The 26,647-nt window shown below is 34.4% G+C and overlaps 1 protein-coding gene and 1 pseudogene across 3 annotated transcripts in view; one reads left to right on the top strand and one right to left on the bottom strand.

The window, feature by feature from the left end:
• The window catches only part of LOC118179902 (acidic mammalian chitinase-like), a 130,517-nt gene that overhangs the window by 98,220 nt on the left and 5,650 nt on the right, over positions 1-26,647 (top strand). For all 3 annotated transcript variants that reach the window (XM_085818019.1, XM_085818025.1, XM_085818030.1), the window contains exons 7-8: positions 1,724-1,891; positions 10,148-10,267. In XM_085818019.1, the coding sequence (XP_085674145.1) occupies positions 1,724-1,891; positions 10,148-10,267 (288 nt within the window). The remainder of the gene's footprint in view (positions 1-1,723; positions 1,892-10,147; positions 10,268-26,647) is intronic.
• LOC146999165 (uncharacterized) lies at positions 13,614-24,876 on the bottom strand (annotated as a pseudogene).

The following is a 26,647-nucleotide window of genomic DNA, read 5'->3' as shown; positions in this document are numbered from 1 at the left end:
GTTTTCTGTCATGTTCTATGCATATTTCTTCAAATACCTGACTAACAGATTGCGGACCACTGACAGAAATTACTTTTCATGAGGCCCCGTATTTTAAAACAAATTTATTTAAATGTTAATCTAAAACTGCTTTTACAGACGTTCGACATAACAATATTATTTCTACCCATTTCGAAAAAAAGTCAATGATTGTTAAAAAGAAATTTGCGTTTATTTAATGATCTCTCAGATTAACCGTTTATCAGATCAATTCTAAGCACAACATATTTCTCACTAGTGAACACTGATAGCATGAGTAAACACTGGCAGCATGAGTGTTTAGCAAATGCTTAACGATAAAGGTACCGTAGCGCTTCACATTAAAGTCTCTAAGAGAACTTTTCAGTACCATCTCGTCGGAATAATCAGTTAAGCTTAGCTGAGTAAGTCATCACGGCACACCAAGGAATGAAAGGGCGTCACGAAGAATTCCAACATGGATATACAGGAGCCCATTGTAGAGAAAGCAGTCAAACAGCTTCTGCATCCAGTCTTCAAGTCTACGGCAAGGAAGATGGGAGTTTTCAACAATTGGGCATTTCAGTACTAAAATATGAAAATAATGCTAACTATTTCACATTGGGTGAAAGAGTAAAATGCTATTTTACTTAATCTAGGCTATAGTCTAGCCTTTTTAGACTTCCAGAGGGGTTATCAGCTTGTCGTTACTTTTCAATCCTAGAACACAAAATAATTAAAAGAATGTAAAAACAGCTGAGAGATGTGAACTTGGGATAAAGTATCGCTACCTTTTTCCAAGTTACACGTTATTCTCTCAGACGCAAAGGTTCTACGGCATAACTTCGTAATGTGCAGGCACCATTACCTCTCTCTCTCAAAATTCCATACTAGAGCAAAACCTTAGTAGTTCATTAGGTGCAGCAATACCCCAATCATCTATGGTACTATGAAAGGTGCTAGCCTAGCTTCTACCTGTAGCCGCCCAGACGATATAGTGGTTAGGGGAGCCTGACTGCGATACCCAAGGGCCTCTTCTGTCCCTTCATAAGGAGGTAACGGTGGCCGCCTATTAGGTGCCTCCACAATAAAATGGTCACCACTTCTGGTCTTAGTAGTGGCCAATGCCGTTATAGGCAAGTGCCCGCCATTGAAAAAAAAAAGTTTCTACCTATACCTTTTCCTGATATCTGATGCCCATATGGGACAGCGAGAGTTCAACAGAATATGCTGTGTCCCATAGGTTGTTCCCATATGGGACAACCTATGGGACACGGTTTCATACCAAGCAGGGGTTCAAATTTGTCATATGTCATCTCGTCGGAAAAAATCCACTATCTGCTAGAAAATTATTTGTCATAATCAAAACATTTTTTACGGAGTCTTAACATTTGACAATACATAATTACACAACTTTGCCCATTTGTACTATGTTCTGATTCGATTTTTTTACATAAATTGAAGATTTGAATGTTACATAGAAGTTAAAGTTAACGATTAGCAGTTAGCAAGGCCTGGCGATACCCAATGCCCCTACCTGGAAACATAGACAGTGGCCTTGCTTCAAGCTGTACCTATTACTGATATCCCGCAAGCTGTATATCTTAAATAAATTTGAACCTTAATTAATGCCATCTCTATGATTAACACGCAAGTCAAATGTTTACTGAATTTTCGACTTAAAGGATGCATGAATAGTCATATAAATTTTTATCCTCTAATACAGGCATGGGCTGTTGGGTTTTGGGAAGCACGTGGCATGCCTCGGAAAAAGATTATGATTGGGGTACCAACACATGCACGAACTTATCGCCTCAAAAGCTCTCGTTTCCATGACTTGGACGCTCCTGTAACTGGACCAGGACTAAATAAAGGCAAACTCATATATCCTCAGGTAAGTTTCATTACCAATTATTTGAAACAGAAAAGGGACAGTTATGTTTGTTTAACAAAATATCGCCACTGCCACTTTATATGGAGCCTTGGTTCATAAATGCCTTAGATCACGATGAGCAAATCGGTTCATGAGCAAATTTTACAAATTAAAAACTTCTTGAATAACAGACGATCGATTTCTCGAGATATGAACAAGTAAGGTGGCAACCAAATGATGCTCTAAAATGCTATTAATGCAGTGGAGAAAATGTCTCTAAGAGGAAATGGAAAGGAAGATTTTCCTAGTTATTTGGTTTAAATCTCTCTTCACAAAAATTCTTGCTTTTCTGTATCCAGAATTAGCCAATGAACCATTTCAATGTATTTTAATTATAATAGTTCACCCGAAAATTCTGGCCTCTCCCCAAAGCAAGGAAAAAACAAAGTAAATTCTAATTAAAATCTTGTACCTTAAATAAAGAGAATTCTATTTAAAGAATTGAAAATGGTAGTAAAATAATAAAATACTTTAGGGAAATATCCAAAATTTTACCTTTAAACAAATAGCACATACTCCAAAGAATTTCAAACCTAAGCGAAGTTATAAAACTTTAGTGAAAAGACTATAATAAAACCACAAGAAGTAATTAAAAACTTCGAGCACTTTCATTTAGAACACAATCGAAACTATGAATAAGATCGTTACATTAGCGACGTTTAGGTTTGCCATTTTGGCTTCATTGAAGAAACTGAAATACTGTGGCGAGAAAGTAATCGTTAAAAAACTAAAAACTGAAGAGAAAAAAAAAAAAAAAAAAAAAAAAGAATCTTGAAACCAAAAGAAACTTTTTAAAACTTCAATCACCGAAAATTTTAATCTTGAAAAAGAAAAAGTTTACTTCACTAATTAAAAGGAAATTTAAGTGAATTTTGACTATTTTTTAAAACAAAAAGGGAATAAAGAACGTCATTCATTGTAAAACTTTAATTAAATTTTATAATCAATTTCTCTTTGAATTTTAGACTCAAAAAAGTTGCTCAAAAATTTTTTAATAATTATTTTGTAGAAATGAGTAGACAAAAACCATAAAATTGAATTTTAGATTTTTTTTTATTTAAAATTACAGAAAAAGGCAAAAGAAAGCTTGAAACAGGAAGTAAAGGAACTATTGTTAGAAAAGTAAAATGTCTTCACGTCATGGGCTTATCATGACGACTTTGAATATAGGTGGTCCTTGTTTCAATAACAGATTAGTAATTAAGAGAAAAAATAAATAGAAACATATAAACCCTTATAAAACATCCGTATCTTTTGCAGCTTTCAAGATTTAAAAAAAAAAAAAAAAAGTTTTAAAAAGTATGTGGACTACACCAGATTTTTTTTTTTTTTTTTTTTTTTTAAAGTCTATTAATCAATTTTATAGGATTTCATTTTCTTTTAAAACTTTGGTGAGAATTAGAATTTCTTCTTTTTTGTGTTTCTATTTCAGTGTAAACTTTTTTAATTCTGTTAATTTGATTAATAACAGTATTTGCAATAAATTTTTTAGATATGTTGGAGTTCCAATTTATAAGTTTAATTGTCGAAAAATTAAAATCTTTTCTTTTACTGAAAAGTTTAATTTCTTTAAGATTATGAATACGTAGATCAGGAAAAACTATTCCTGTTTGTTTTTACTTCCTTGTACGAAGTAAAAAGGAAGTATTGTAATCGCGAAAAGTTTCAGGCAGCATATTTCAAAGAAAATATCCATTTTGACCGCTATCGAATGCAATTTAACTATGTTTTTGCGTGATATCTGTACGTAGAAACAGAATAAAAGACTCGTTTCCTGCAAAAATATTATAAAATTGCTTTAAAATGAATTCTGAAGAGAATGTTTCGTGGCGTCTGTACGAACGTATGTACATACGTACGTATCTAGCATAACTCAAAAACGAGTAGCCTCAGGAAGTTGAAATTTTGTATATAGGACTGCTATAACATGTAGATGTGCACCTCGTATTTTGGTTGCAATCGGCCGCACCAAACGTATATAAATATATTTATATATATATATATATATCCACTCTGTTACCCGGCTCAGTGATCTTAGTTTCTTTACTCTTATATGTACGCTTGTAAATTGTACATTTTTTGCTTTAAAAATGATTGAATTATGTTGTTTTTATCTTCCGGTTAAGGTTTTTATGCCTTAAATAAATCTGTATGCAATATTTTTAGAATTATCAACAATTTTAAAGTTTTTTAACTGCCGCTAAGCCATTTTTTTATGGCGGCCATTGATTGTTTACATTTGAAACAGCAGACTAGTGGATTTGTTGCCAGTCTAGAGAAACTTAGCTTCGCAACAACAAAGATAACGCCTTCATTTATTATTGCCAATTAAATCATGCTTAATCCTTTCTGGATTTCCCTAATTTTTTCGAGGAAATAAGTGTTTAAGATTTACTTCGTAATTTTTAATATAGATATTTTGAGTTTTTATGTATTTTTGCTTTCTCGCGAAGTGAGAACTGAATTAATTAAATGAGAAATACTCAATCGTCTGTGAAAAACTGTTTCTTTTTTGTTTTGTTTTCTTAATTTCTTGTATACATCATTCTAGCTTTATTATAGTATTTGAATCGAACATGTGGCAACGATTAGATAATTCTATTCTTTAAATGATATAAACTTTGTGCATTATGAGTTATAATATGAACGAAATATAATACTGTTAAGTGAATCTAGCGCCAGAGTGTCGCTATGGTAAACAAATAACGTGAATTTTAAAGAATGCGTTTATTCTATTGTAGTTTATGCGCTGTCGGCGAAGTAGATTTAATTCAATCCAATAAGTTTAAATGAAATGCAATAAAAAATGAGTATAATTTAATATTCCGTACAAGAAAGTCATGTGATGTACACATCAGATTTTTTTATTGGTATTACTAAGTTTTAGACAGTTTGGGTAGATGTTGCTATTTTCGATGAAATTGTAATTGTTGAAAGTATTAATGTCATCAATATATAAGGTGCGCTCAAATTTACTGAAATCATAATCACAAAGGCTCTTAAGGAATTTGAATTCTTTAGAAAATAGAAATAGGTTACAAGGATGAGTTGAATATGAACTTCCCATTGGAGTTCTTTTCGTTTGCAGGTAAAGAAATTTTGAATATTTAATACCGTTTAGCGAAAAATGTAGAAATTCTTTCCATTTTTGTATCCAGAATATTAAGTAGTTTTTCAAGAAAAACTTTTGTCTTTTCTAACAGTATTTCAGGAAAACAATTTGTCATTTCTAAAGACTTTTGTAGATTCCTTTGAGTGGCAGAAACGTGTAGAGGTTTTCAAAGTCATATAGCAGTTAATATTGTACATTTTAAGATATCTAACTTCTTCAATGATTTTCAAGTTGTCATAAATAATCCATCAGAAGTTTTTGTCAGCTTTAACTTATTCAAAAACTATATTAGAAATAGTTTTAAGAAGACTGGTAAAAATATTATAAAAATTATTCTTGAAGTTCCTAGTATGATTGGTTATAAATCTAAATTTTTTACGAAATTTTGCTATTGGCAAATCTGTTATTTGTAGTGAAGTGAGAAATTCTCCATTTTTTGTGAAGAGCAGAAATTTCGTTAATAACAGTTCTTTATTTTTGCAGATACTATAGGTAGAAGAATTTTTCATTTCTTTTCCAATTATAGAATTGTACAATTTTTTTCCATAAAATACTGAAATTATTGTTTGCTTTATCAATTTTGTTTCTGGTAAACTGTTTTTTAATTGTGAAAACTTCAGAAGTAAATTTTTCCAGTAATTAATTCCTTTAAATCCTTGAATTTTTCAATTTCCTTTTTACTTTGAGTAATTATCTCATTCTTCCATTCTTCAAATAGACGTAAAGGTAAACTTAGTTAAGAACTTACTTTCAAGATGAAATTATCAATACCTGTAGAAATATTTTCTATACATTGTAATTTATTAATGAATGTAATGGGTCTAAATTTCGTTCCTTTATTTCAAAAGCAGTCTAATTTCTTGATCTTGATTTCCTGCTGCACTATGCTTGTGTTCTTCCTTAACAAAAGGTAGAAATCTTTTTTCATCACAAAACCATGGTGCTGCTAAATCTTCTTCATTATGGTTAGAAATAAAACTGCTTAGTTTTTTGTTATACTTGAAGCGAAATTTTAGAATTTATTGTAGGGAATTTTTGTTGTGCTTGTTTAAAATTCTTATGAAGCTGAAGATCATCAATATTTTTAAGTAGAAAGTTTATAGTACAATACATATTTATTTTTAAATATTTGGAAGAAGCACAGTTGTATTTGAATTTTATGAAATCAAGTACTAAATCTTTAATGAGATTATATGACCTTCGAATTTATCTTTGACAAAATTTTGAATGATAATCAGATGTCTGTGATGTAGGGTATGCAGGTAGTTGAGAATATGTTTTTTGAAATTTGGCTGTTTAAATAAATCTTGAAATTCTGACTGTAGAAAATTAGTAGTAAAAGAAGTCTTAAAATTTTGCAATTTCCTCTAGTACCTCTTTGCGTTTTATAACTAAAAAGACTGAATTGTTTGTATACAGTAGCATAAAAGACAGATTTACTATTAACAGAAGAATTTAATCCTTATGGATAAAACATGCTTAACTGCAAAACACACAGAGATTCCTTAAAAAGCCTATTTTTAAGATTATATATATATATATTTATTAATATGTTGTATGATCTTAAATTCATTTGGTACGAAAACAAGTTACTACTACTTGCGCAATTGCTGCAAAGTAAGTTAATAATAATTTATTTCTTAAACAATATTGATTAATTGATTATATTATCTCCTAAGTTAATTAAAGTAGAATTATTTTAAAAGAGTGAATCCATACTAGTAAGTTATATTTTGAAAGATGTTTTGAAGTAACCTGAAGGTAAAATGTTAAATGTTTTAACGGGGACTGGAATTAAATCATCATGAAGAACCAAATTTCAATTGTAAAAGGAAAAATTAAATTAAAAGCATGTAATCATTGTCATTGATCGGAAATTAGTTGACTTTTCAAGGGGAACAAACCAACTCCCGTTCAATGAACAATAATTAATAATTAAATACGTAAATACGAAGGTGTTTCGTCTTTACTCGAGTAATAAGGTTAAACCAAACCAGCAATTCTAGTCAGGCCAAATATTTCCGCGAATAGAAGGGAGTATGAACCAATGCTGATACTCAAAGAACTTATTCCTATGAAGCATTTAAACCAATTCAATTTTGAGTGAAAAGCAATTTCTGTACAGAAATCCGAAAAAACTCGAGTAACCGTCCCCCGACACCCCCGTGTTTATGCATTAGAGTTCTATATTATTTGCAAAAATTATTAAACATTGGAAATTGTCATTATGAAATAGAATTCAAAGTATAAAGTTGAAATAAACATAGAAGATTACAAAATAAGATAAATAATGCAAACTTTGTAAAAACAAATAAAAAATAATATAAAAATAAAAAATATAATAAGAACACTGAATGTACATGAAGATATAAAGGCCAGAAAAAGTATTAAGTAACTTATATTCTTTCTAGTGGGGAGTCGGCAAAGTGTTCTCTTCGCGTCTGACTCAGAAGTTTAACATTTTACCTTCAGGTTACTTCAAAACATCTTTCAAAATATAACTTACTAGTATGGATTCACTCTTTTAAAATAATTCTACTTTAATTAACTTAGGAGATAATATAATCAATTAATCAATATTGTTTAAGAAATATATTTATTAATAAATATAGAAATAGTAGTAAGCTCGCCTAAAAGTTACCAGGAGCTGTGGCTCCAAAAAGTTCAACACGTTGTTAAAAAACAATGTCATTGAAGGGTGAGAAATATGCTACACGAGAAAAAAAAAAAAAAAAAAAAAAAAAAAAAAAAAAAAAAAAAAACATAGTAAAATACTCAGTGTTGGAAACTAGTAATGGCAAAAAATACAGTAAAATACCTATGGATGTGCCATTTGAAAAATTAATACACATGAAAATCAAACCAAGTAACAAGTAAAACATAAAACAAACAAAATCAGATAAAAATAGAAAGCGGAAAGTGGTAAATTAGCTGAACTCGACTTCCAAACTGGCTTTTCAAGGGAAATATCTGATTTGAACGTCGAATCAAGCTAACTCCATTATGCGTTTCGCCGAAACAGACAATTGAAACTTTTACGCTACAAAATTTTTAATTTAGACAGTGTCTTGGAAAATTTATTAGTCTCAATTCTCTGTTCCAATTTCCCGATGCGTCCGCACAAAATGACACATTAAGGTGTTAAAATATGTAAAACAATTCCGATTACATTTAAAATCAAGACAAAAATAAAAATAAAAATAAATAACGGTCTGCTATTAGTCTTAAATATACAAAAACATACGGGCTGGGCCTGCAAGCTTAAAGATTTATTCTTTTATAGATTTTAGAAACCTGTAATTAAATTTAAATGAAAATTAAGATGAAAGCGAACACAGTGGGTCTTGCTAAGACCAAGAAAAAATTGTAACAAAAGAAACAGAAAAAACTGACCTGTGGCGATGCAGAGCTCTCCCTCTTAAAACTAAGTTGAAGAGGAGTTGTAATTCCCTTCTGTGTACTTCAGTCGTATGACGTAAGTAGGGGGAACGATGTCCTTTGGGCATCAGCCAATACGAAAAGACTGTCCGTTAGGTGTAACTCGTCTCTAATTTTCGAAGGGGGTCGGAAAGCTCGGAAAAACGTGAAGATTTTAAAATGGCGTCAGTCATGTCGTTGGAAGAAAAAATTGTTACTGAGTTTTAAATTTCTTTAATAGCCAATTTTACCACTTTTATTAACAAATCGGGCCTTTTCGTTTTTCATAGTAGCTTGATCGCCCGCTAGCTTGAAGAATTACGACTTTTTATTAACAAAATGACTGTTTTTTTTTCCTTTTACTCTTGTTTTAGTGGCCAAGTTTAGTAGTTTTAGCTGAATTAGCCATTTTCACTTTCAGTAACAATTTTTTCTTCCAACGACATGACTGACGCCATTTTAAAATCTTTTCACGTTTTTCCGAGCTTTCCGACCCCCTTCGAAAATTAGAGACGAGTTACGGCTAACGGACAGTCTTTTCGTATTGGCTGATGCCCAAAGGACATCGCTCCCCCCTACTTACGTCGCACGACTGAAGTACACAGAAGGGAATTACAACCCCTCTTCAACTTCGTTTTAAGAGGGAGAGCTCTGCATCGCCACAGGTCAGTTTTTTCTGTTTCTTTTGTTACAATTTTTTCTTGGTCTTAGCAAGACCCACTGTGTTCGTTTTCATCTTAATTTTCATTTAAATTTAATTACAGGTTTCTAAAATCTATAAAAGAATAAATCTTTAAGCTTGCAGGCCCAGCCCGTATGTTTTTGTATATTTAGGACTAATAGCAAACCGCCATTTATTTTTATTTTTATTTTTATTTTTGTCTTGATTTTAGATGTAATCGGAATTGTTTTTACATATTTTAACACCTTAATGTGTCATTTTGTGCGGACGCGTCGGGAAATTGGAACAGAGAATTGAGACTAATAAATTTTCCAAGACACTTTGTCTAAATTAAAAATTTTGTAGCGTAAAAGTTTCAATTGTCTATTTCGGCGAAACGCGTAATGGAGTTAGCTTGATTCGACGTTCAAATCAGATATTTCCCTTGAAAAGCCAGTTTGGAAGTCGAGTTCAGCTAATTTACCATTTTCCGCTTTCTATTTTTATCTGATTTTGTTTGTTTTATGTTTACTTGTTACTTGGTTTGATTTTCATGTGTATTAATTTTTCAAATGGCACATCCATAGGTATTTTACTGTATTTTTTGCCATTACTAGTTTCCAACACTGAGTATTTTACTATTTTTTTTTTTTTTTTCGGGTAGCATATTTCTTACCCTTCAATGACATTGTTTTTTAAAAACGTGTTGAACCTTTTGGAGCCACAGCTCCTGGTAACTTTTAGGCGAGCTTACTACTATTTCTAATTTACTTATTTTGCAGCATATTGCGCAAAATGTTTTCTAGACCAAATTGGTCATACAGTATTGTACTAACTACCTTGCTTGTTATATTAATATATATATACGTATATTAATAAATTGAATACAATTCTACTAACCTTACCTAAGGAGATAATATACTCAATAATCCATTAGTAAACATATATATGTGTGTGTGTGTGTCTATATGTGTTACTTATTTTTATATTAAGTTTTAAATGTAAAATTTCAATATGTGTTTTAAAGGTGTGTCAATTCTTGAAGCGTGGAGCGACTCAGATATTTGACATTTCAACAAAAGTCCCTTTTGCTTACCTAGGAAACGAATGGGTGGCTTTCGACAACGAGCATAGTGTCTCTTTTAAGGTAAGAAAATTTCACGATAGAATTTAACGTGCTTTCACTTAATGAAACACACAGCATTTTCGCAACCACCAATTTCAGTCACTTGATTTTTAAGCAACAATTTTTTTTCTTTACCTTTATGGACTAATACTCTTTTACGCTGCAAAATAAATATTAAGACAATCTGGGTATAAATTTTTTCGTTGCAAAACCATTATTATGATTAAAAACTTCAGTTTCGATTAACGGAGATATTTAGACTCATATTGCAGCTGACAATAGAGAACAAATGCCTTTAAGAAGAGATTAAAATTTATGAATGTTTAAAAATTGCTTTTAAATGGACTTTAGCTTAAAAAAATAATGCATTTTTATTCTGTTTATTAGGCGTTTTGAAAACGATCGATTCACGGTTTTTTAAAAGGCTGGTATATTTTAGGGATGGAGAAAAATTTAAAAGAAGATATTTTGTAACATATTCTTCATTTAAATTGTTTCATAAAAACATTTATAATTAGTCTTTTTGTCTCTGAATGACTATTGTTTTTGTTTTGCGATTTTGTAGATTCACTACAAACTTTGAATCACTTTTCAAACTGTTGCCACAAAGTATTATCGCCCTGTCTTATATTTAAAGAAAATAATGAAAAATATGCATAAATGTATGCATATTTCTTGCATTGTGATAAAACAACGGTACATAGAGCCATCGAATTTTGAATGACGTTATACTCCTACGAATATGGGCATGTGGAAGACCAAATTTGAAATTTGGAATTTATTTTATTATCGATTTCCTATTTTGTAAAACTTTAAAGAATTTTCGATTAACAAACTCAAGGATTTTCAAAGCGAGCAATGACAACGCTGTACAAAAAAACCTTTTTATCTCCTGCGCGTGAGTCTCTGTATCGGAAATTCATTTAAAATCTATTTTGCGATATTGCTGTTGCACTGAATTTTATGGTTTAAGTGCGAAGAACATGATATTTAACCCTTTAACTGTCAAGTTATTTTGATGATTTGGGTACACAAATTGTCAAATTTTTTTATTGCAAAAACCAAATGTTTAGTACAAAATAAAATATACGTAAGTAGTTAAAAATTTATATTTTGACGTACATGGGTAAAAGTTTTAAAGTTTTGTAGCCACTGCATATTTTCTTTGAGGCAGCTGTCACTCAACATGGCAGTTGCAAAGTTCGCTTCTAGTGGAGCATTATTTTCTAAAAATAAAAAAAAAATTAACTATTTTCTAAAACATAAATAAATATAAGTGAATACCTATTAGTAGTTCAGTAATTCAGTCTTACGTGATACAACTGGAAACACTTTTCCAAGCACAAACCAACTCCACAATCACTACACCAGAATCGTGATTCCTTCCTTATCTTTTCCCCATTTTTATCCTTTTTCGAACAACACACTTTGCACTGTCTTGTAGGCTCACGTTTCGCAGGAATAGGAGGAAAATGGGATATAAAATGTCGTTCAGTAAGACGGGCAGGGTTATCTATTGTAGGTGGTCTGCCAACATTCTTTTGTCCAGAAGCTGCATCATCATATTTATGTAAAAGCTCTTCTACAACTTGGATTCGAAATTCTAAAAATGTAATACGCTTCCCAACTACATTTTTATAGAGCAAATATGAGTTCCAGAGTACCTTGCCTAGTAAATGTAAAAATATCTTTTTATAATATTTTATCAGCGATCTACACCACCCATAGTTAGACCGTAATTAGAAACAATCTTCGGCTTGAGTATATCTCCATTTTTTATTTTTGAGGCTGACCATGGAAGTATCATGAATACTGCTCATCAAACACACATCCTTCATCTTCGGTTGAAGAATCTAAATCATCTATATAACGTTTCAAAGAACTGGACGCTATTTTACAACAAAAAGATCCCATGCACCTTGAACCAAATAACCTGTAACCTTTGAAATCTTCAGTAAAGTGTTGTCATCTATTGAACTGAGCGCACATTAACTTTTTCCGAGATACAGTCGGGTTTGACAAAGAGATGAAGCCGAAATAAACGTCTCCCGATATATATTCGGGTATAACAATACGATGCACTCAAAAAAAAAAATTACCCCGAGTAATACTCGGGCGTGACATTTTCGAACACTAGTGCTGTGCCCGAGATTATCTCGGGCATGACAGTTAAAAGGTTAATAAATAACTGTAACACACAAAATATTAAAGAAACGGCCCTTTGAATGTAATTTAAAACTGAAACATTTAAGAGTGTTTTTTTTTTTTTTTTTTTTTTTTTTTTTTTTTTTTTTTTTTCCCTTTTGCGTGTGTGTGTGTCTGTGTACAGTAAATCACTTATGTTTCTTTTATAGTGAAATTTATAATTTTTTACAGTAAAATTTATAATTTTAAATTTCACTTTCTATATAACAGCACCTCTGCAATAACTAATCTGTACGCTTCCTGCATTTCGGGAAGAAGAACAGCGATTTCTTTCCTTCAAAACAATTACTGCAGCTAGTCCGACAAATAGATACATCTTGTGTTTCAACAGATATTTCCTTGATCTGAAACACATGACTGAAAATAATTGGAAAGATGTCCCCCCCCGAAAAAAAAAGACTTCAGCTTGTTGCAGACTAGTATCAACTTCTTTTGAAAATATGTAAAAAGCACTTAAAATCTGGAAATACAGTGAAACATTAGCTAACGAACTTAATTTGTTCCAGAAGATAGTTCTTCATATGAAATATTCGTAAACTGAAATAATTTTCCTACAGCAATTAGTGTAAATTGAATTGATTTGTTCCCGGATCCTTTGGGATCCGCTTGCTTAAAAAAAGTACTTTCGATTAAGTCCGTGATGCACAACCAATTAAATTCATTTATATGGCATTTTGTCCTCCTTTCTTGATGACTTCTTGGTGTAACTGGAAACATACTGAATGCGCATTCGAGAGGTCCTGGGTTCGAGTTCCTCATAGACAACGGGCACATTTTTCACATTTCTTGCTTCAAAAAAAACTAAAGACTACAAATAGCGCTTGAGGACAATAATTTTTCACCATTATGATTTGGCGATTGGGTCCCCTGATCCCCATTCGCCCTTCAAAGGGGAAGTATATAAGGTTTTTTCTCCCTCCTTTCAGTATGCATTCGTGGTGTAACAGTAGTACAATCGGCGCGTATTCGAATGTTCCAGGTTCAAGACCCTGCGAGGGCACTGCTCATTTTTCATGTCTCCAGCTTCAAAATAACCTAATGTTTCTACATATTAAATCTACGGAAAGGCAGAATGAGACGGAACACAGTTGTCCAAATCAACAGTCAGTCCATTCAATGTGCTAATACTTTACGATATCTAAGGTTCCTCATAGACAACGGTCTATCCTGGATACCGCACATCAAGGACCTAAAACAAAGATGCAGAAAAATTGCAAACAATATGACAAAGGTAATGTGTCTCAACTGGAGGACTCCTTTTTGACTAATAAGACACTGGTATCTAACAGTGATAGAGCGCATCCTACTTTATGGAGCAGCGATCTGGGGCCTCAGTCAGACTCAAAATATGAAAAACCTGCTCAACTCAATACAAAGACAGCACCTCATACTACACTGGTTATCATCAATTAAGGAAAAATCACAAAAATCAAGATTACTGAAAAAGTTACATGTAGAATTTTATGAAACTTACCCACAATATACAACACATAGTAAGGTATCAACTAACATAAAATAAATTACTAGACAATTATGGTAGTATAGAAATGAGCACATGTATAAAATGAACAAATCGAAGGTGTCAGTTTGGTATAGGAAAAGTACCTTCAATATGAAATATGGTCGCCTCTAGAAGCAATACAGTACATACAGCGATGCGTGATGCTTTCAATTATGCGGTCTGTCAGTTCCATAGGAAGCGAGAGCCATTGTTCTTGCAAAGCAGTTGCAAGCGCGGCAAGGGTCTAAGGGGACGGATTGAGAGCAATTAGACGTCTCTCTAAAGCATCCCAAACGTGCTCGATAGGATTCAAGTCCGGGGATCGAGCTGGCCACTCCATGCGCATAATTGTTTCCTGTTGAAGATAATCATCTACGATGATTCTGTGTGATCTTACGTTATCGTCCTGTAACAGGAAAGCATCACCTATTGCCCCGGCACATGGGCGCACATAAGCATCAAGGATGTCATCTCTATAAACCGGAGCATTCATGATTTCCGTTAGAAAGACATGGAGGTCTGTGCGTCCACCCAAAGAGAGGCCACCCCAAACACAGACACTGCCTCTTCCGTATGCATCTCTTTAACGGATGTTTGACGGATGATAACGGGTTCCAGGTTCTCTCCATATCAAATAACGCCTACTATCGCTTTCTAGACTAAACATAGACTCATCCGTAAAGAGAACTGATCAGGCGTCCAGTAGACATGTTGTCGTGCCTACTGCAAACGGTCCCTCCTATGGCGTGACGTGAGTGGCAAGCAAATGGCTGGTCGCCTCGCATACAGACCACCTTCCTGAAGCCTTCTACGCACAGTTAACGTTGACACCAACCCTCCGCTGGCTGCAGCAAGGGAGGATCTAAGAAGAGTCGGAGTAGCGGTTCTATTCCTGCGTGCACATAATGTCAAATATCGGTCATCGGCGCTCGTTGTAGCAGTTGGCCGTCCTTGGCTGAACCTCCTAGATGCCGAATCTGTGGTTTGAAATCGCCTCCAAAGTCTATGAACCACAGAAGGATTTACATTTAGCCATCTGGCCACTTCTGTTTGACTTTATCCTGCCTCCCAATGTCTCTCCATCGTAGTTCTGCAGGCAAATGATGCCTGGAGGTCATTGTTACGAATTGGCTATCTCAGATTTCTGATGTCACTATCATAGTAAAATATGTGGGCTTGCTCTCAAACATAGACTTTTATTCTCCTCGCAGATGACGTATTCCGAGTGCAGCGCCACTAATTATTTTGCATATTGCAGTTTTATTCAGCTACTCTTACTTGGCAACATATTCAAATTTTACACGGTTTGGCTTATTTTTGAGGGAGTTATCGCTATTTTTGTGATTTTTCCTTAATTTATGATAACCAGTGTAGTTTGTAAAGCTTACAAGACGACATCAACAGCAGCTTTGCAAATTCTTGCAGGGATCCCTCCTCTCGATCTGCAGGCCCAAAGGGAAGCAGCGATTGCAAGAGTCACCCGCATTGGTATAGATACAAAATTATGGGATAAGCACTACTTATCGATTATGAATAAATGCGGTCCCCAAATCTTGGACACGCAGCAGTATTCAATCTAGCGAATACGGTTACCACTATGTATGAAGCTCCTGCCCACACTAAATTTGCAATCTACACCGACGGGTCGAAGACAAGTGAGGGTACTGGCTGTGCATATTGTGTTCTAAAAGGTCCCAGTACAGTGCACACATGAAATCGTAGACTAGATGCCAGGAACACCATCTACCAGGCAGAACTATCAGCGATTAAGGCCGCCATAACGTATGCAAGAAGGAATGGCATTTTCAAGCCAACAATAATAAGTGACTCATTGTCCAGTCTACAGGTCATTCTGAGCATTGAAAACAATAAGTTAGTCCAGGACATTCAAAGAAAAGTCTTAATACAATCAGAAGCTGAAAGACCAAAACTAACATGGGTTCCATCTCCTGTGGGCATCCATGAAATGAAGTAGCTGATCAATTAGCAAAACAGGCGGTCAATGATAATGGAAGCACTCACTAAAACTACTACAAAGATCTGACTAACTCTACCTTGTCCATCACTGCGCAATAACCTGATTAAGATGAAGTGTCACACCCAAAATAAACTAACTACTCAATTCTCAATGATTGGCAAGATGCCAAGTTCCATCCGAAATAGGAAAAGCAGTTTTTTTTTTCTGACTCATTTCATGCTGAGTAAAGGGACTGAGTGATAAGACACTCACCCTTTCTTACAGTAACTAGCCGTTACTAACTGATTGCCAACAGGCTAGTGCCTCCAATGTTTTCAAGTAGTGCAAGTATATAGCATAAAAAGTTAAGAGATCAGAGCTGGTTACATTTTGTACTCCTAGCTGTTTTGTATTGTAATTTTATATGGTATTTATGAATCGTATTTAAATTATGTATAGCATGTAATGGTTGTATAGTATTGTAATAATGTAATCCTATGTTAATGCCTTATGTTAAATACTTTAGACAGGTAACACCTTTTACTCATATCCTGATTTATTCAATTATATATAACCAAGCATCATGTAAAAGTTAGTCTGAAGTGTTATGCACGTCATGTCAATAAGAATCATTATGATTAAAACAGAACAATATAACTCATAACTCTGTAAAGAAAAACGGCTCTGTATGCCCATGTAAAACTTTTTTTTTTGATTTAGTACAAATAAATATCCGAAGGGTTGGGAATCTGTGTAAGGCAGTCCCACGACTCTCAGGCAACGGAGCCCAGTCACTCTGACCTTCAGTGGTACCTCGACATACGAATTTAATTCGTTCCGTAACCTAGCTCGTATCTCAAAGCAATTTTCCCCAATGAAATGCCATTAATACGTTCCAGCTCCCAAAACACCACCTCAGTTGTTTTTGTTATGTGTTTTTGAATAAGAAAATTGTATTTAAAAAAAGAAATATTTATTTATAAATAACAAATCATATTCTATAAAAACATAATTAAAATAAAAAGTGCTTACGGAAGCGCTTAACTTTCCTCACTAATCTTCGCTTTTTTCGTCACGCTTTGCTCATTTTCACCTGCAGATCGTTTAATAAAACTGTCCAAGGAGGTTTGTTTCTTCCTCTCTTTCAGGATATTGCGGAAATGTGTTAGGCAAGTTTCGTTGAACTCCGATGCACGACCAGTTGCAACCTTTTCGGGGTGATTTTTATCCACGAACTCCACAACTTTCTCCCACATTCCCAAGATCTGCTTTATATCTCTTGTAGGGATAACCACCTCCATCTCTGGCTCCTCTTCAAAACTAATTTTTCGTTGAACCACCGTATGCTGCTGCGAATGTAGATCGCGTAACTCCTCAGTTGTCAGCTCCCAAGACTGTTCCTCGACGAGTTCCTTCACATCTCTCTCATCCATCTCCAGGCCCATGGATTTTCCCAGAGAAACATTCTCCTTTACCACTGACACTTTGGGTTCCAATTCTTCGAAGGCCCTTTCAGCTACAGCCTTAGGCCACAGCTTCTTCTATGCAGAGGTTAAGGTCCTCGTTGTAACACCCAGCCAGGCCCGATCAATAATTCTTAGGCATATCACAATGTTAAAGTGGTCCTTCCAGAACTCTCGAAGGGTAAAGTTTGTGTTCTCCGTCACCTCAAAGCAAGGCCAAAAAATTTGCTTGGCGTACAACTTCTTAAATTAGAAATCACCTGCTGATCCAAGGACTGCAGGATAGGAGTGGTGTTGGGTGGTAGGTAGAGAACCTTTATAAACTTGAACTCTTCGAGTAAATCATCTTCAAGATTTGGTGGGTGAGCAGGGACATTGTCGAGGACGAGAAGGGCTTGCATGGGTAGGTTGTTTTCCTGTAGATATTTTTAACAGAAGGGCCAAACACCAAGTTTATCCACTCCACAAAGAACTTCCTGGTGACCCACGCCTTGGAATGTGCCCTCCACATAAATGGCAGTTTTTCTTTTAAAATATTATGTGACTTAAAGGCGCTGGGATTTTCCGAATGGTATACTAGCAGAGGCTTGATTTTGCAATCGCCACTCGCATTGGCGCAAAGTGCTAGAGTTAATCTATCCTTCATGGGTTTGTGACCTGGCATCGTCTTCTCCTCTGCCGTTATGCAAGTCCTATTCGGCATCCTTCTCCAGAAAAGCCCTGTTTCGTCACAGTTGAAGACTTGCTGGGGGATGTATCCTTTGGCTTCTATCAGTTCGGAAAACGTTTTGATGTAAACCTCAGCTACTTTCACATCCGAACTTGTTGCCTCACCATGCCTGACGACGGAGTGAATGCCGGTTTTCTCCTAACGTTGTCAAATCAGCCCCGACTGGCTTTAAACGAGTCTTCCGATTCCTCGTTTGAGAAAGTGTGTGGGTTGAGCTTCAGCAAATCATTCTTTGTTGGAAGCCATAGATCTAATTTGATAAACTTAAAGGCTGAGAAGAATCTTTCCACACTAACTTGAGTAGGAGGAAGAGCTGTTATTGTTAGGGCTACTTCTTTTAAGTTCTCGGGATAGATTTTTATCAGTTCTAAAAGAGGTGTCTTGCAAGCGCAGTCATATTTTTCTATTTCTTCAAAGGCCGAGTAAAAATCTTGTTTATATCTTTTCATTTTTATATCTAAAGGCTCTTTATTTTCATTCGCTTTGCCTTAGCCTTTTCATTATCCAAAAATATTTCTTAAAATCTAATTCATCAATAGAAGAGGATTTTAAAAGAAAAACTTTTACCCCAAAATTTGCCCGGCTCCTTTTACCCCAAAATTTGCCCGGCTCGACTCCACAGTCCTGCTAATACTTTCTCTTTAATTCTGTAGACAGACATAATTTTTCGTTCAGTTAACATTGTTGAAGGTCCTGTAAATGCTGTGTCGAGAATTCCGACTAAATTGTCAATCGACACTTTCGTTTTCAGTAAACTCTGTCATTTTCTTTACTATCGGTAGTGGTATTTTCTGGATCTAGTACCATACTACAGATTTTGCCATCTATTAATTTATTCATGATTGAGGAGCATTGTCATCACAATGAAAAACTTCTTTTATATCAACTTCATTTGTTGCCGCTTCTCCGCATTTCTTTACAAAATTCACGTTGGAAAATTTCACCTCTGTTTTGCGAGATCCGAAATCCTTTAAAATTCGAAAATTTAGCTGTCGTTTACTATACGTCATGAGATTGGTGATTAAAGCCAAATTGTAGCACTAAATTTTATCTTTCTATCGCACTTTGAGACAATTAAGCCTGAATTGTATTATTTATTTATTATACTTATATCTACACTGGTGTGCAAAAATTAAGGACGAAGTCGAAAAATTAGCATATCAGCTGAACGAAGAGGCAGAGCGTACAGAAAGACCAATCAGGAGATTAAGTAAGGTGATGTACGGTAGCACATGCGCAGATATGCAGGTAGACGTAATGGGGAAGTGTCTGAGTAGTATAAAGCATGTTGTCGGTGTACGATCAGTATTTCTGGCAAAGAGATTGCACGCCGTATAGCAGTTAAAATCACACCGAGTTGCTGCCTCAGCGAAAAATGGCGAATAATCAATCTGTTAGACGACATCTGGATGCTTTTACCCGAGGTCGAATCATTGGGAAGTTGGAGGAAGGCCGCAGTGTGACAAGTGTAGCTGCAGAGTTCGGAATTGCTCACAGCATCGTTTCACGACTTTGTAGATAATTTCAAACTACAGGAACAGCTATCCGGGGGTTTAGTAGTGGTCGTCTACGAGGAACCACACCCGCAGATGACCGGTATATTGCCTTACAGGCGGCAGACTGCGGGAGAAATCGCTAGACACACGACACAGGCGACTGGACGACCGATATCGCGTTTTACCGTGGCCAGAAGACTGCACGGTGGTGGTCTGTTTGCACGACGCCCTGTACGGTGTGTACCTCTAACGCCTGCCCATCGGAGAAGGCGTTCTCTGTGGTGCCGGGAACACCGCAATTGGAGAGACAATGAATGGGAACGAGTACTCTTTACAGATGAGAGCAGATTCAGTCTGAGTAGCGATTCTCATCGTATACTCATCTGGAGAGCGCGGGGAAGCCGCAATCAACCCTCGAACATCATTGAAAGGAACAGGTATGGAGGTGGCGGTGTTCTCGTTTGGGGAGGCATCATGCTTGGTAGTCGTACAGACCTTCACATCTTCGACCCAGGTTCAGTCAACGGGACCCGTTATTCTAACGAGATTCTTCTTCCATATGTGCGTCTTTTTAGAGGCGCTATGGGTCCGCAGTTCCTTTTCATGGACGACAATCGCACAGTAGCTGCCGAACAGCTCTTAGAGAGTGAGGATATTGAACGTATGGATTGGCCGGCACAATCTCCGGATCTCAATCCCATCGAGCATGTATGGGATTTTCTAGGCAGACGCTTGGCAGCTCGTACCTTACCGCCAGTAACGATTCCGGAGCTTCGATTGGCGCTGCAAGACGAATGGGCAGCAATGCCTCAATAACTCATTGACACCCTCATTCTCAGCATGGGCAGACGCTGTGAAACCTGCCTAGCAGTCAGGGGAGATCATATCCCCTATTAAAGACCGGATGTTTCTTGCTGGACACCCATCACAGGGATGTTTCGGCCTTCAGTCGCATTGCGCTCCATGCTACGTTTTCAATAAAGCTTCTTTTTATCCCTCTGATTTCTCTTTTAGTAAGTGTTGCTTACATTACTCATGTCCTTACGTATTGGGGATCTTACGGTATCAAATGTGTTGATTTGGAAAGTTATATTGAAAAAAGCCGTCTCGTCCTTAATTTTTGCACACCAGTGTATTTCTAGCGCATGCTTAAGGCTTATCTGAGTCTTGAATAAATAAATTCCCACATATACTTAAGGCTTATTGAGAGCCGGTGCTAGCTATCTTACCGGCTGAAGCAGTCTCTATGGGTCCTAAATTCTGCTGCTAAGCGACTCCCTTTGTCTTCCCTAAATTATGACGTCTGATGCAGCCATACGAGCCCTAGCCCTGGTTCTGGGTTTATGTGAATAACAAATCAGTTATTCTTAATTTAAGTAGCCCTAAATGTAATCTTTTGGCTTATAAGTATCATTAAGAAAATCTAATTTTAGCATAATGGAAAGAAATTTTTGTTAAATTTTTCCTTGTAAACATTTCTTAGCGCATCTGTAATCATCGCCAAGCGTAATGTCAGGCATCGCTACATCAGTCATTACTAAAGTTTTCATGTGTTGATAAACATGTGGTGATGAAAGCAAAATATAATAAATAATAATTCGTGAGGTTGGCGTCAGGGATATAAAATATTAGCAGGTGTAAAATCAAAGATGAATGTTTCGGTTTGAGATGATTGAAGCCAAATACTCGATCATACAAATTTATGCTAAAATGATTGTTTTTTCACTAACGAGGTATTTTATTTAGAGGCGAAGTGAAATTACAAATCAGGACTCTCCACGTGTTTTATTGTGAGCGGTGGAGGGAATCAAATGTGCATGCGTAAAGTATACAAAAATAAATAAATAAAAAGTTGTTGGTGGCTTTGAGGCCCAGATTTTAGATTATTCCGGATGAAATGAAGTTTTTAGTCTAATGCCACCAAACAGAAGATAAAATCACCAAATAAAGTCAAAATAAAGCAGAGATCACTAAATAATGTTGCCAAGTAAGGGATTAAACCGCCAAGCATCTAAATTTGAATTTAGATGAATAAGGAAGGTAATGAACTGTTTTAAAAATGTCAACCTTTCAATAAATGATAAAATAAAAGATTATGGCCTCTGAATACTGATACTGAATTACAGCCTAGAAACAGTAAGAATCACTAATGAATAGCTAAGTTTACTGCTTCTATTGTAGCTGTCAAAATGAGCCACTACCTACTAGAGTAAGATAAACAATATAATTTAAAAGTTTGAAAATAAAATAATCATGAATAACACCTTATTGCCATTCAGAGTAAAACAACTATGGATATTAACAAAACATTAATTATACACAATAATTAAACACAAGCAAATATAATTAAAAATAATAATTACTCATGCAATTAACTGAGCCACTATATGATTTACCTGAAATATCTCCAACTAAATAACCTGAATTTTGAGGAATTTAACTCTTGGATGTATATTGATGAAAAACCTCAAACTGCAGACCCGATGACAGTATCTGCATGTCGCTTTTGAAACTAAATCCAAGCAATAATGTAATAGATTTTCTGAAGATGATGAAATTGATGAATTTCTTAAAAATGCTGAACTATACCCTGTGAATATTAAGATTACGGGCACAGATAATTTCTGGAAATATTATCGCGACTTCAAAAATGAACTTTCGCATAAGAATGCCAGACAGTCAACTGTTAATGAAATTAAAAGGCTGATAAAATAAATATTTATACGTTTCTAGTTATATTTGTATTAAATTACTCAAATTTTGTTGATATTTTGAAGGATACCTTTTCTCTCTTTATTTAATGTTATCGAAATAGTCATGCGCAAAGGTGATCACATTAAGCGGCACCTAATATACTGCACATTGCTTAAGGACTTAAGGACTAACATTACGATATCACAATATGGGTGGTTAGAAGATTTAAATTAAAATATTAAGAAAACCACATTGATCGAAACAGCATTAGACACCTGGTTCACCCCAAATAAAATACAGTTAAAATTTTGAAATTTTAGTATCAATTAATGTAAGTACATCTAATAGCTCAATTTCCTTCTTCGCCTCTGCAACAAAAGTGCTCCCAGGCTTAGTGGATTTCTAACTGGTTTAAGTCAATTTTTAAGTTTCTATTCACACTTATACAGACTGGGTTTGCAGCAGGAGTGTAGCTAAAGGTACCTGGGTCTGTCCCTGAATCTGCCACCCCTCCTGATGCAAGAGCAAATAACTATTAAAATGTCATAGAGGGAAACAAATATAAACAATGTTTAGTTATGAAGGAAAAGTTATTATTTTGCTTGTATTTTGTTCATAAAACCATCCATAAGATTGTAGACATATTTGACTGCTCAAGCTGTTGTTACATAGAAGCACAGAAAGATTTATTAAAATAAAAATATACATTTGTAGGTTTTAATTTTTTTTTTTTTTTTTTTTTTTTTTTTTTACTACAGTGCACTAGCAAATGATCAGTAACAATTGTTAAGGCAAGTTAGTATTACAATATTTGGAACTTTGTTTTTAAAAATTTATTTTAGAATACATTTCAAAAGAACCGCTCTTCTGCGTCAGCGCCGGATTTATCATTTTTCCTAGGCGGGGCAAAAACTTAAAATTGCCGCCCTTACCCATCTTACTTTAAATTTCTGTAACAAATTTTAGTTTTTTAAATAAACATTAAAATAGGTAGTTTTCGAGATAAAATGTAAAATCCATTTTATAGTAAGAAATTCTTTATGTGCCATTTTTGTTCTAAAAGAAATATACATAACAAATGGTTTAGTTTCTTTACTTATGGCAAAGCATAAGAGAGCTACCTGCTTAAGAGGGAAGATATCTTCGCTGAGGTCTTTCTAAGAATAATTGGCTCATATGCAAGTTATGCATGAAGGAAATGGCGGAAACACCCATGCAGCCAGCTAATTCGCTTGATTCTATCCCTCAACCGAACTACCAGACTTTACATCTCAGCCGCTGGTGGTCGAACATACATACCAAAAGTTACATAATTAAAAACCCGTGCGAACCCTCTTAATGCAGTTACTTCTCCAGTGCATTGAAATAATCAAATTTACATTTTCCCTGAAATAGGGATTTTTTTTCAATATTTCCAACAATACCTACTCACACTAATAAATGATGTTAATAGAAAACGATTCAGCACAGCACAAAAATGGAAATCAGACATTACTAAATAATAAAAAATTTCATTTAAACAAATATAAGCAAATTACAAATCACTAATAGAATGGATTGAATAATTTTGAACCAGTTTCTCGATACTAACAGTAATTTTAACCTAGCACGTTAAATATTCATTTCACAATAACGTCTTCATGTAGCCTACTCAAGAACTTTACTGTCGTCATCACAAAGCCCGATAACATAAATAAATATTTACATATACCAGGGGTGTTTGTGGGACCCCAAAAAATCCCCGGAAACTTTTACAGACTTACTACCGACATTTTGGAGTTTCGAGAAGGGGGGGGGGAAAGAGAAGTGAAAAATTACAATTATGAAGTATTGAATGACCTAATTATAAAAGTTCAATGAATTACTTTTTTTGCAAAATTAATAACCATAAATTTTCAAACATATAAACTACTACATTTTATGTAAATATTTTAAATTACCTGAATTAATTCTTTAAAAAAATATATATAATTTCTCCTGCTTTTTTTTTATTATTATTATTATTATTATTTTCTGATGTTTGTGGGCTTGTCTTTCTTTTGTGGTGAACTTCATAATTGCAGGAAGGTTGACTTTTATTTTCCTCATTTACAGTTGAAGAAATTTCCTCGAGAAATGCACATGCAGAGGTAGAAGCAGTTTGCTTTTCTGCCTAATGTAGAAAGTTTTTCAGAGACTTTTATAGGTGACTCATCTGAAATACATGTTTTTAAGTCCTCTTGATATGTTTTCCAACTTCTGTTCATATTCAGTAAGAGATCTTTGTGAATTGGATCAGTCATTGGATTTTTTGAGACATATTTTTCACATGAGGTTTCTTTAGAAGCCATTAAATCATATTTAATAGTCTGCACCGCATCTAGGTAATCAATCTTAAGAGAAGTTCTATAGTCAGTGGCAAGTGTATCCATTAAGTTGAATGCACCTTCCACTAATGGGACATGGAAGCAGCTAACATGGCTTTGACCAATTTAGCCAATGTAGGATACTTATAATCATTTGTGAAATCATCTTTTAAATTAAAAACTTTAGACCAATATGTACACTTGACTTGATTTCCACTTTCATCATATGTGTAGAGCATTTCTTTGGTGATATCAATATCACTCTGGTATAACATTATTTCAGTTTCTACTTTTGACTTTTCATTATCACTAAAAATATGGGACATAAAAGATGATAATTTTTCAAAAGCTAATATTGTACTGGTTTTACCTCTTAGCTCTCGATCTAATGCTGTAAAACTAATTAGATATGAATTTTTAAGGGGTAATTTCTGTTTCATATGCTGTGCTGTATTAGTATAAGATTTCATCAGAGAAATTTGGAATTCTTTTGCTATTGGATGATTTTTTGATAATTTCTTCAGGAGAGTGGAAGCTTCTGCACCAGTAAATATTACTTTGCTAGGTAGATGGAATTCTGGATTTGTGACATCAACCTTTAATAAATCATTATAAAATGTGCACTCTATATTTTCTGGCTTCATTAAAAAAAGAGAAAAATTTTGCCATCAATTTATAAATACTGGAATGTATTAAATGAAGCATTTTTTTTTTTTTTTTTGTTTGTTTGTTTTTTTTTTTCAAATAATTTAATATATGTGAACTCTGGTAATACTGCTGAATATAATGCCATATGCACTAAAGTTTTGTTTTGCATAACAAATAACTCATTTAGTATTCTTTTTTTCCGAGCTAAAGCATCCTTTGTGAGTTGTTGGGAATGCAAGCAAGAATACACCCCTTCAACAGTTTTTTTCTGAGCTGCAGAAATATTTCTTTTATTGCATACAGTTTCAACATAAGAAAAATAATCCCCTTTATCAGTTTTATCCAAGTAGTGAAAATAAAATGCAATAAGAGCATCCCACAGATCTTTGATTCTTTCTAAAACACATAACATGTACACTCACCTATAGCCTGGTCTCTTCAAGGGCTTAAGTTTTTTAATGGCAAGGGATTGAAAAAATTTTCTCTTTTACTGCAGCTTTTCATATCAAAATAGATGTCATCAAACAAATCTTCTAAGTATCTATCAAAACATGAAGCAAATTTTTTTGCACAGTTATTAGCTGTGTGACATGTGTCACCATCAATATCTAATAAGTGGGGTGCTTTGTTTGATGGTAGTCTGGTTTCAACACCCTTTTTTTTTTCCACGCATGGTGTTACATGAGTCCATTAATACACTAATTAAGTTTGCCCATGGAATATTATTATCTTCAATAGTATTAACAACTGCTTTAAAAACAGCTTCTGAATTGCAAGATTCCATCTTTAGAGATGCAAAATGATGAACTACAACTTCATTTTGATTGTTGTCATAAAACTGCACCAATATTGCCAGTATACTTTCTTGAGCATTGCTAGTACTTTCATCCAAATTTAGAGAAAATGGAGTCTCCTTTAAAGTTTTAATGATATTTTCCTTAATAGTTTTTGCGAGCCCATATTTCATCTTATAACATGCAGTAGTCCTGGACATTTCCAACGAGTTTAGTGCCGTCTGATCGCGGCTCAACTGTTCGCAGAGTTCAATTAAATTGGGAGCTACATTGAAAGAAAGAGAATTATCGGCGATAAACGAAGTTATTAATACCTCTTGGCGTGCTTTTCTTGTCACTATATCCAATGGCCGAGCATCAGTCTCCAGTAAGTCATCAGTATTTTTTGAATTAGCATAATTACTTAAAGTCATTGAATGTCTAATGCACTTTGAATATTTTATGTGCGTCACAGTTTTAGAATGATTTGTGAAAGCCTTGAATCCTTCCCCACCATACTTCAGCAGTGAGTTACAAAAAACACAATATGCTTGTCCAGCAACATTTATTTTCTTGCACCATGTGCCGA

Source organism: Stegodyphus dumicola, chromosome 1 (genome assembly GCF_044657685.1).
Source record: "Stegodyphus dumicola isolate Sdum_Otavi_A_Nest chromosome 1, ASM4465768v1".
NCBI lineage: Eukaryota > Metazoa > Arthropoda > Arachnida > Araneae > Eresidae > Stegodyphus > Stegodyphus dumicola.
The sequence above is the reverse complement of the archived record's forward strand: the minus strand, read 5'-3'. Positions and strand labels throughout refer to the sequence as shown.